The following is an 11,911-nucleotide window of genomic DNA, read 5'->3' as shown; positions in this document are numbered from 1 at the left end:
ATTAAAATCATTAAGTTCAGTTAAAATATAATAATTTTAGATCAAATTAAATTTTGAATAGTTATAATCAAATTTTCTTACATTTCTTATTAAGTACGTGGTTCTTTTATAACATAAGACGTTACTGTTTAATAGCTGTTCGAACTTTGTGTTTCTTCCATTGGCAACAGTGTGCAGAGTAGTATTCAGTGCGTCGTGCGAAAATTAGTCGAGCTTGGCGAGGTCGCCTTTTGCGTTGGCACGGAGATTCGGTTCGTGCATGTTTTTAGTTACAATTTCGAATCGAAAAAACCGCGTACATTTTTATCTCTATGCTCGTTATAATTCGGTGGAATAAGAACGAAAGTGATGAAGTGTAATTCTGTGCTTGAACGTATAGGGCGTAGCCAGGCATTGTGCAAAATCGGCTGAAAACGAATGACGATAAGGCGGTGCGTGACAGTCTGAGTCTGCCATTGGAAAGGATATCTTGTTGTCTTTTTCGCACCTAGTGGTATTTTGTGTACTCGCGGGGTTCGCTGCATCATCATCATCATCTCTCTCTCTCTCTCTCTCTCTCTCTCTCTCTCTCTCTCTCTCCTTCTTTTCTATCTTTTTCTCTACTAGCTTCTTGTACCGTATACTGTTCAATCGTACTCGTATACGTGCTATACAGACAAAATTGAAGACGTCCACGCATGGTGCAGGCTCAATTGCAACAGAATTCCGAATTTAAGTACAAAGTAAGTTATATTGACATTCTCTATTTATTTTTCGTTTCAATACTTTCAATATAAAGAAGATTTACTATATTTGATTGATTGGATCGGATAAAAATATAAATAAGAAAAAGATATAATATCTATGGGGTGTGGATTCATTGACTGTCAATGAACAAATAATGTTTAGTTTTTATACTTCTGGCACACCCATCGCTGCGTTACTGCGTTGGCCAGCGTGTGAATATGAAGCGGAAGGACGAGTCCCTGAGTAAAAGAGGGAGAGTAAAAAGCCGGCATACCACAACTTAGACTTCGTTCCATTTTCCTGCTTATTGAATTATTTCTCTCCCAGGGATTTCACTCCGTTGCTCTGTCGATTAATCTTGCGGGAAAGGAACACGGTTTTATATGATTTCAATTATGATAATGCAAAATTATTCTCGCATAGAAAGTGATTTTTAAATTTATCCTTTTTTCATTTCTTTTTTTATTAAAAAAATATTTTCGTTTCTTCAAAACCAAAGAAAAAAGAAAATATAATAGAAAAATTGATAGAAATATATATACGAAAAAACCGTATGTCGTAGAGTAGAAAACAAAATTCTGACATACGCTTTGTTCCAACTGGTATTCGACTTTCTCGTACCTAGCACGAGTTTCACGCTCCTGTCACGGTGCCGCCTTGCGTGGTTAATCATTGTTGTGCATTTCTAAAAGATGATTCTTCTTTTTCTTTTTTTTTAAGAAATTTCAAATTTATTTTTTTATTATGAAATCATTGAAAACATATATTTATCATTCGAATTTCATCATAAGCTACAATTAGACTGTTTCGATAATTTATACGTATGATTTGAATAAATTTCATTTAAACTTTTAAATTTTGATTTATAGCTAAGATAACAAATAAGTCGCGATTTTTTAAATATCAAGATAAATACGTTTTATATATATATACTTGAGTTATACAATTTCATCATTTTTATGATTAAACAGATAATTGAACATAGAATACAATCGTAAGATAATTATAAATTGGTACGATTGATATTTTATGCAAACATTTATGCTCTTTTATTTTTATTTATTTCTTCTTTTGTTATTTGTTTATTTTATATACAATAAATTCTTTCGTTATTATGTATATGTATATAAGTATTTATGTATATGATAATACATTATTCATTATTTATCTGTTTAAAGCTCTAAGATACAAATTTCTTTATCATAATTCGGATGATACTGATGGATATTATAAAATACATTCAATTTTAAAATCTTAATAATCATACTTCTATATGAGAATTTTATTTTGCATATTAACATGATTTTGATTTATTATCATTAAATAATGCAACTAAAAAATAATATGTAATTTTTGAACATGATTTATTTGCAAAGCAAAAAAAATTTATGCTTTATTTAAATCATGCGTAAGTTAGTTTTAATATAATATTTACTAATATATATGTTTTTTTTTCAATAATCTTGAACAATTGGATCATATCGTTCTTTTGTCGTAGGTGGATGATCAACATGAGCAGCAGATGACTGTTAGCCGAGCTGATGCTCGTTCAATTTTAATATGAGTGAAGTAGTGGCTGTAACACCTAGTGGTGGATCAACACGCCAGGAAAGCGTGGTACACATCAAAAGACATAAATTAGCCAACTGTAATGTTCCTCTCGTACACGGACGTTCAAATCCACCGATTAACAGCCGTAATAGGCTGACCACGCATCAACGAAATCACAGTTTGGATTTTAGGTATGTAAATGAAGCTATCGTGTAAATACTTCCGGAGAATATTTATAGTTAGTGATAACATGATTTTTTAGATTCTGGTTATCTACAACATAGTTCATTCTCGAATTATCTATAAAAATATTTGAAATGTATAAGAAAATAAAAAATAAAACAAATCTAAATTTCGAATTATTAATTTCTTAAAAAAAATAGAATTGTGATATATAATATTAATTAGATAAATATTAATTAAAATAGAAATTAATTATATAAGTAAATAATTTATTTTAAAAAATTTTTTCACATTAACGTTAAATTTTGCATTTGAATTATTTTTATATCATCTTATATATTCTATTTTGTGTTATGATGTGACGAATGGAAAAGCAATTTATATCGCTATAAATTTTAATCGGTTTAAGTTATAAAATTAGATCGGCTGATAGTCATTCAAAATTTATTTCTTGGTATTGCGTGTTTACAGATCAATGGGTATTTTGTTACCGCCAGTCCCACAGGCAAGCGCGACCACGCTGACGCACCATCACAGAAATCGAAGTCTTGATTCCGCGCTTCAACGTATTCCGGAAGTGGATGTGACACCAAGTCCAGAATGCGAGACGACACCTGCTCCGGTAACTAAAGTGGTCGTAGTACCGGCGTGCAAAGCGCGCAGCCGGGAACGCGAAGATCTTGCCAGTCTCGGGTCCGACGACTCGGGTATACTTTGCGGTTCCGATAGTGGTTCTAGCGACGCAACAAACGTTGCCACTAGAGAATCGAGCGTTGATCATCTGCATAGCCGTGAAAGCCTCGACTCCTCGTTATCCCAACCAGGTGACATGGATAGCGTGGATACAGTGGATGGCGAAGAAACTAGTGCTCTGGATTCAGTGACGGTGTCGGTGCAAGTATCACCTGTGGAACTGGTGCACTTGAGTGAACCTTCGTCGAAAAAGGGTGGTGATTGTAATAATAGTGAGCCACATAAACACGGAAACACAATCAGTGGTAATCACGATTCGCAAGAAACGTGTTCTAATAACATCTGTACAGTCAACGAATTCGAGAGCCATGAGTACACGCAGGACGAACAACGATGCACCGATATGGGTGTGACAGTTGGTACGCGAGATTTTCAAAATTCCATGGAAGTCTTGCCAGTGAATGATAAACAAAGTGAATTGGCCGGCGCGGCTATGACTTTGTGTTGCGGAACTGCAGTGCAATCCGAAACTAATGAGGCAGCTGTAAAAAAGCAAACTGGTATTGTTTGCAGAAGACAAGAGACGGTACAACCAAAACCATCTGAAGGATGTTTGCTTAGATTATTTGAAAGCCAGATTTTTGATATGTCTATGGCAATTTCTTATCTTTTTAATTCTAAAGAGCCTGGTGTTCAGAGCTATCTTGGTAAGCATTTATATTAGTTTTACATATATTTTATATATTTAATATAATTTTAAATATGATTTGCATTTATTAATCATTTTGAAGTATCAATATTGAGTTGGATTTGCTTTTATTTTATAAATATTTCATGAATAAAATGTATAATATTAAATTATATTAATATTATTAAAATAATATTAAAAAATATTTTGGAAGTGATTTCAAAAATGCATTATAAAATGCATGTAAAATTTTCTAGGAAACAAGATGTTTAGTTTCCCAGATAATGATGTGGACTTCTATTTACCACAATTAGTTGTGATGTATATACAACTTCATGATGTTACAGAAGTTCTTTATCCATATCTTGTTCATAGGTAAGTATATAATAGTAAAAGATAAAAATATTTGAAACAAAAGAAATTTTATAAATAATTAAAATACTGTAATTATTTATTCATTAGGTGTAGGCAGTCAGCTGATTTTTCATTAAAATGTGCCTGGCTATTAGATGCATATAGTTCAGATGCTCATTTGCCATCAAAAAAAAAGTCTCATGGGACCAAATTAAAAAATCTTATTCTCTCAGATGAGCTCAGGTAAAAAATATACATATGTATATAACTTGGAGAAAAAACATTTATGGAGAAATTATTTTTATATTTCTTTTTTTATACAAAACATTAGGCCAAAAGGAAATGAAAATAAAAAACGAGTAACTGGATTACAAACTCCCGCACCGCTATCATTAACTCCGATGCAAAACATTACATCTCCTAATAAAAAGACACACCAAAGATCTCAATCTGATGCCAGTGGATTATTTCAAACTTTACGTCGTAGCCATTCCGGTGAATTATGCAAATTGATTTGTTATTTTATTATAAAATAATAAGAGTAAAAAAATATATATGTATTCGCACATATACTAATTATTATAATTATCATTTTATTACAATTTATTTTAAGGTACAATAAATAAAGTAAGTCTTGGGGACCTGAGCTCTGGTCGAGCATTTGATAATGGTTGTACCTGTTTTTATTCCTGCCAAGGTGTGGTAAATGATTTACGAGGACAAAAAACCGATTGCTTTTGCAATGTAATTTAAAAATTTTATTTAAATATATAAATTTCATTATCTTATTTATTTCATTATTTTATATTAATTTATACACAATTTCATATTTATAGGCGCCACGTCTTGCTCCAGAACTTGAATTTATACAAGCATTAATATCAATTGGTAAATTACTTGGAACTATTCCAACAAAGGAAAGTAAAACTGTTCAATTAATAGCGGAACTTAATACTCTTAATTTGAATCTCCCTGCAAGGGTGTGGCTTCCTTTGCACAGTTCAATACCACATCATATCGTACGAGTGCCACCACAATACGCTGCTGTCCTTAATAGCAAGGATAAGGTGAAAAATATTAAAAATCTAATAATTTGTTATAACTAATAATTTCTTTTCGTGAATATATATTAATATATCTTAACATATGTAGGCACCATACATAATTTATGTTGAAGTGTTAGAAGTAGAAGATATTTATACGTCACCTGTACCGACAAAAATAGTGGGATGTTCATTGAGGCATACTAAATCTGAAGAAAATTTAACTGGAGGTGAACAATCTAATGTAATGGGTTCATCAAACATATCCGCTTCAGAAACGCAACAGAATATGCTGCCGATTAGACAAACTCCAATTAAAAATATTTCTCCATATTCGGTTAGAAATACAGAAGTCGCATTTAATTTTCCCGATGATGATCCTAGTGATTGTTGGAGTCAAGAGGATGATGAAATCACACAACAGGTATTTGTTTATGTGATTTCTTTTATTTCTTTTTTAGTTTGAAAATATAAATTGTTAATTATTTTTTTTCCATGCAGTATTTACAATTACGTAAGCCAAAAGATAGAGATACAATATCTCAATTGAGTCAAGAATCATCAGATAGTAAAGAACCAATATTTGTACCTGGTGATATAAAGAGGCGGTTAAGTGAAATGGCTGCTGCACCTAGTGCAACGTTTAATCATGATCCAGAAGATCCATCAGCAGCTGTTCTCAAGGAACCATGGGAACTAAAACAACGTCGTATAAGGTCATCCAGTCCGTATGGTCATTTGGCATCTTGGAGACTTCTTGCTGTTATTGTAAAATGCGGTGATGATCTTCGACAAGAACTTCTTGCTTCACAATTACTTTCAATGTTGCAAAAAATATGGCAAGATGAACATGTACCTCTCTGGGTGCGCCCATATAAGTATGAAACATTTTATTATTATATATGTTTTAATATTTTATTATAAATATGATTTATTAAATATGAAATATTATTTTATAGAATTTTATGCTTATCGAATGATAGTGGGTTAATAGAGCCAATTTTAAATACTGTATCACTTCATCAAGTAAAAAAACAGTGCCAATTAACACTTTATCAATATTTTGAAAGAGAATTTGGCCCATCTATGTCAGAAGCATTTATTATTGCGCAAAGAAACTTTATTCAAAGTTGCGCGGCTTATTGTCTTGTTTGTTATCTTATTCAAGTTAAAGATCGTCATAATGGAAATATTTTACTTCATAGTGATGGTCATTTAATACACATAGATTTTGGATTTATTCTTTCAACTTCGCCAAGAAACTTAGGATTTGAGACTAGTCCCTTTAAATTAACTCCAGAATTTGTGGAGGTAATGGGTGGAAGTCAATCTAAACAATTTCAAGAATTCAAAACTTTAATTCTTCAAGGATTAATCGCAGCACGGAAACATATGGAAAAAATCGTCAATTTAGTGGAAATAATGTTATCAGGTAAAAATTTCCTAATTTGTTATGAAAATTTTGAAAATTATGAAAATTTTATATTAACATTAGAAAATTTATTTAAAAATTGTTATTATTATTTATATGTTATAGGATCGCAACTTCCATGTTTCCGTAGTGGTGGAGCAGCGACAGTTCAAGGGTTGAAAAATAGATTCCATCTTACATTAACAGAAGATCAATTACGTCGACATGTGGAAGATTTAGTTGAAGCTAGTATTCATTCATGGTCTACTAAATTATATGACCGGTATCAATATTTCGCAAATGGCACCCTTTAATAATAATATCAATTTCTATCTATATGGCGAAGATAATGATTTTTATAAGAAAGTGAAAAAACTTAAGTTGATATAATATGGTACTTCTTCCAGAATTTCTAAACTTTATAGCATTCCATATGCACAAATTATCTTTGAATCTGATTATTTGATCACGTACAAGTATGATCGATACATAGGAAATGCTAAAAAATAGATTTATTCCAAGTAGTATAAGCTGATTTCAGTAGATTAATTTTATTTGTTCTTGAATTATTCCTTAGTTTCTTAAAATATTATAACAATTATCTTTCATAAAAACTTGTACAAATATCATATTTGTTAATAAGTAAGAATGATTTGTGAAAAATTGTTTATAAAAATTTTATGCCTCTTATTTGTAAAAAATGATAAATGAAACAGGGAATAATTTATGAAATTTTAATTGTTACATTAAGTAATATTAAATACGTGTAATTGATTTTATTTTATGCTAAAATGACTATGTATGCCTTATTGGCATTTACAAGTTAACTATCGTCGGTGCAGATTTTGTGACGTTGACTGAATGTTGGACTGCTAGATCGTTATAGCCTATAACAGCGTAATTTGTTAAAGGTGCCTTATTTGTAGAAAATGGCGGAACGATCAAATTTGAACACAGTGAAGTGACGTGTGTTGATCTACTGACAAAACTGATCTATTAAAAAAAGGACAATCTATAATTTGTACATAAATACATTGCGTGAATTTCTGTCGAATTTCCTTCGTAATTAATTTTCGGCAATAAGTAATCCCACCATAATGATATGAAGAAATAATATGGTGTATAAGATTCATATGAATCTTTGAATGAAAGAAGTGTGTATACAGCCCAGATATTAGCAGGAGATGAATACTCAAAATATTTCCTACTTTATAGAATACTATTACTTACTATAAATACATTTAATTGTAATGATATGTTAAGGATAACTACATAGTGAAATTTAAGGATCACATTTGAAAGTTTTTACATGTTCTTATTACACACATACATTGATAGTGACAATGCGAAATACTTAGTTGTGTGAAGATAGTTATTTAATAGTATTTCTGCGTTACATATGTTCGTTTAAGTAAGTAAATTATAAAGTAAAGAAATATTGTACATATATAAAGTAACAGATTTTATCACTTATCAGTTAAAATTAATTGAGAATGAATGTTTGAAGTAAAATCAAAGTCATAGCGAGCCAGCCCATGTATGAAACTTGGGCTCTCTGACTTCCAAGTGTCTTAACTCTTTTTTCTGTCATAACCGTCTCACGATAAGAAGGCGGATCAGAGATTAAGAATAATTGATATTGCATAATGCTCAATATATTTTGCATTTGAATATTGTTTGCGTAATATCATTGCGCTAATTTTTGTTAAGTATTTAGTTTCTGTTATTTCCTAAGCAATTATAAATATCAAAAATTTTTCTTGATTTCATAGAATAGATAATAAATTCTACAGTTTTTATATAATTGAAAATATTGATATCTCTGATTTGCCTTATTTTTCCGCTATCAATTATGAGCTATTGATAATATCAATTATTAAATAAATATGAAATCTAATCAAATATATTGTTGATTGATATACCCAAACATATTTTAGATTAAGTAAAAAATTTTAAATATATATGAAAATAAGATCGGAGAAATACAAATCGATTCAAAGATATTCAAACTTTTATTAATTGTACATTACTACACACTTTTTAGCTATCAACATTAACTAAATAATTAATTCTATAAATATATAGATATTAAAAGATATCAGTCATAAGAAATTCGGGAAGTACAAATGTACTTAATTGATGTATGACAATGAAAGCATAAGTATCATAAATATCACAATGAGTTAAGATTACTAGACTGCGGATGTTTATGTTGGTATAATATATCAAAATATACATATACATATGTGCAAAATAAGGATGAGAGATACAATTAAAATTATAACGAAGTAGTAATGTATAGTATATGTATATATATAGTATATATGTATATATATATAGTATGTGTATATATATATGTATATATATATATACATATATATATATATATATATAGATATACAGTTGAACGTGCATTGAATATGCAAAAAATATGCATATAAAATGTAAAATAGATATTTCATTTATATTTTTAAATCCTTTAATAAAACAACAAATTTTTGTTTATTCTATTTGTTATTCTATTATTCTATTTATTTCTTATAAAGATATACGTTTATATAAACATTCGCAGTCTAATGATCAGAGATCTTAGACTGTTTTATATTCTAGAAAGCTGTTGTAATAAATTAGAAGGTAAAATTGCTTCTAATTTGTCTAAAATGTAATAAAATGGATGAGAAAACCAGGCAAGCATCGATCGTGCGACTACACCCATAGTATCAGGATATTGATGCGTTAAGAGAGCTAAGAGTGCTGTAAAGGAGCATAAACCCGCTGTAAACAAAATAAAAAACGGTAACTCCTTTTTAGGGTAAACGCTAACATCGTGAAATGATGGTAGCAATTCACGATCTGCACATTCTGTGCAAGTTGGATATGGATAAAACAAATGTCCTCGTTCTAAAGGATAAGGCAACATTCTAAAAGTACCTTCCCATGTACAATGTAATAAATTAAGAGCACCCTCCATTTGCTTCCAATGAGCAAGATGAAAAAATGCATATGCAATTGCTTCTGAATCTCCTCTTTTTAATACATGTTCTGGAGGTAAAATTAATGGTTTCATTTCTAATAAATATTTAGGTACATGAGGATTAAATTCAACTGCCCTATGAATAGCTTCAACTGCAATCATTTCTGGAGTAGTTAAACCTCTTTTGCTAGCAATATCTGTTGAAAATTTATCTGCAACTACTCGCGCTTTCAATAATGCAGCTGTATAACAAATAGTTGCAGATTTTGGTAAACTAATATCATCATATTTTGCTAATACTGCTTGAACATCTGCATATGCTTGCATTTCTAATAAAGCTTCAATTAAATTTTCATGAATGTTTAGCACATTCATAATTGGTGGAACTTCCTTTGTCAAATCTCTAAACATTTTTACTGCTTCTTTTAATTTCCCCAATTTTCTTGCACACATAGCTAATCTTCGTTTAACATATATTAATACATTTGTATCTCTTCTGTGTATTGCTTCTGCAATGGCTCCTTGATGTTGAGTACTTTGAGATTTTCTATAATTATTTTCTGCTACTTTTAAGGCTTGTTTTAAAATTTTTTCTGCTTCTACAATAGTGGTAGCTTCTTCTTCAGCAAGTAAAATATATGCAGGTGCACAATCAGGATTACGTTCAAGAGCACTGTGTGCAGCTTTTATTCGAACTACTGGATTACGTTCTCTCCATGCAGTTTGCATAATTTCATATTCAGCTTTACCTATTAAAAGTAAACTGTTAATATTTAATTTTTCAAAACTCCTTAATATTTCTTATATAAGATTTACCTGTGTCACCTTCACAGGTAAAAAATGTTTGGTGATCTTGAGCAGATAAGTTCATATCATAATATGTTAATGGTTCTTTATTTGTAGCCCAATAAAATCTTTGATATTCTGCCCCTCTAAATAAATTTATTGGATTCCGCCAAACTTTACATTCTGGAACATTTTGTTGATTTGAATTTGAACCATTTAAACTTGAATTATTTCCATCTGATCCACTGTCACCTCCACCAATCCATGGTGAAATATGATTTAAAGACACTTGTTCAATAAAAGATGTACCATATTTTCTAAAATACCACCATTCAAAAATCAGAATCAATCCAGAAATTAAGGATGACGTTCCAGTGAGTGCAACATAAAATTTTGGGGTTAAGGTGCTCAAAAACATTGTTGAATCCCACATGCTTGTAAATAATAGGGCCATTTATAATATAACACCAAATGTATTATTTTTGGATTGTTCCTATTGCACTATTATAATACTGCTGTATGAACAATTTTAATTAATAAACATTGCATCACCGTTAACTTTTTTACTACATTTTTTTTACTATATTCATATATTACCCAGAAAATATTACTTCCTTTATTTTATTTTAATTATATAATAAGATTAAAAGAAAATAATTTTAACGTTTACACATGTTTTTTTTAAATTTAAAAGCGTTTTCATCGTAACGTTAAATGTAGTTAGCATTTATTTTGCCTGAAGTTGCTGAAAACAGAATCCTATATTGCAACGAGATTCTTCGAGATTTCTAGCGCTTATTATATGTTGCGATTCTTTCTAAAAATTCTTTAAATTTTATATTTCTTGGCAATGAATAAATATAAGCAATATTTTATTAAACTAATAACTTATAATTATTTTATTTTACCTGATAAATTATTGAATAATAATGTAGTTTATTAAAATAAACATTAAAAAATATAGTTGTATGCATATATATATATATATATATATATGTATATATACAATATACAATATTTTATATACTGTAACATAGATGAGATAATTGTATAGAATACATAGAATGCAGAATAAATCTATTATTTTATAAGACTTTGTGTTGTTATTTTGTGAGCAAAAAATCAGAATATTTATTATGCCTTTAAAACGATAGTACAATAATTATATTTAATTTAATCACAAAAATTAATTAACTCAATAAAGATTTTAGAAACAATTAAAAATAATTTTTTTTGTTAAAAGTATTCTTTTATATATACTTTCATATATTATATTAATTACATTTATAGATCTTTTAACTAATATGAATAATGGATGGACTCATGAGTTAAACTATTTATAAATTAATGCTCATATTTTTTATTATAACACAATGAAAACAATATCGAATTATTAGATTTTTTTATGAAAATGGATTTAAACATAGAATTATTAAAATTAAATTTATATTAAATTTAATTAAATTTATTTATATGTATTGCAATTATAAATGCAATTGTAA

The 11,911-nt window shown here is 29.3% G+C and overlaps 2 protein-coding genes and 1 long non-coding RNA gene across 4 annotated transcripts; 1 reads left to right on the top strand and 2 right to left on the bottom strand.

Annotated features, from left to right (window-relative positions):
• Window positions 1-169: 169 nt before the first annotated feature.
• On the top strand, window positions 170-8,551 carry fwd (phosphatidylinositol 4-kinase beta fwd). The gene is made up of 12 exons (XM_012493265.3): window positions 170-722; window positions 2,225-2,468; window positions 2,932-3,860; window positions 4,099-4,216; window positions 4,304-4,438; window positions 4,527-4,690; window positions 4,809-4,939; window positions 5,032-5,262; window positions 5,348-5,662; window positions 5,740-6,116; window positions 6,198-6,670; window positions 6,776-8,551. Exons 2-12 carry the CDS (start codon window positions 2,287-2,289, stop codon window positions 6,961-6,963), a joined length of 3,243 nt encoding a protein of 1,080 aa, XP_012348719.2. The 5' UTR covers window positions 170-722; window positions 2,225-2,286; the 3' UTR covers window positions 6,964-8,551.
• LOC116415237 (uncharacterized) lies at window positions 728-1,799 on the bottom strand. Its single transcript, XR_015293168.1, has 2 exons — window positions 1,348-1,799; window positions 728-1,083 (listed from the first exon to the last, which is right to left on the bottom strand). It is a non-coding gene; the product is annotated as an uncharacterized LOC116415237 (long non-coding RNA).
• A 91-nt stretch (window positions 8,552-8,642) lies between the features above and the next one.
• On the bottom strand, window positions 8,643-11,172 carry LOC100870124 (protein ST7 homolog). Of its 2 annotated transcripts, XM_086911607.1 has the most exons (3): window positions 11,007-11,164; window positions 10,440-10,924; window positions 8,643-10,372 (listed from the first exon to the last, which is right to left on the bottom strand). In XM_086911607.1, the coding sequence occupies exons 2-3, from the start codon at window positions 10,861-10,863 to the stop codon at window positions 9,249-9,251; spliced, it is 1,548 nt and encodes a 515-aa protein (XP_086767733.1). In that variant the 5' UTR covers window positions 10,864-10,924; window positions 11,007-11,164; the 3' UTR covers window positions 8,643-9,248. The 2 variants fall into 2 exon arrangements, with proteins under 2 accessions (XP_086767733.1, XP_003698358.1); XM_003698310.4 differs by having other exon boundaries at window positions 10,440-11,172.
• Window positions 11,173-11,911: the final 739 nt, after the last annotated feature.

The sequence above is a fragment of the Apis florea genome, unplaced genomic scaffold (genome assembly GCF_048593485.1).
Source record: "Apis florea isolate Af1SG1 unplaced genomic scaffold, ASM4859348v1 contig_3326_pilon, whole genome shotgun sequence".
Lineage (NCBI taxonomy): Eukaryota > Metazoa > Arthropoda > Insecta > Hymenoptera > Apidae > Apis > Apis florea.
This window is presented reverse-complemented; position numbering and strand designations above follow the sequence as displayed.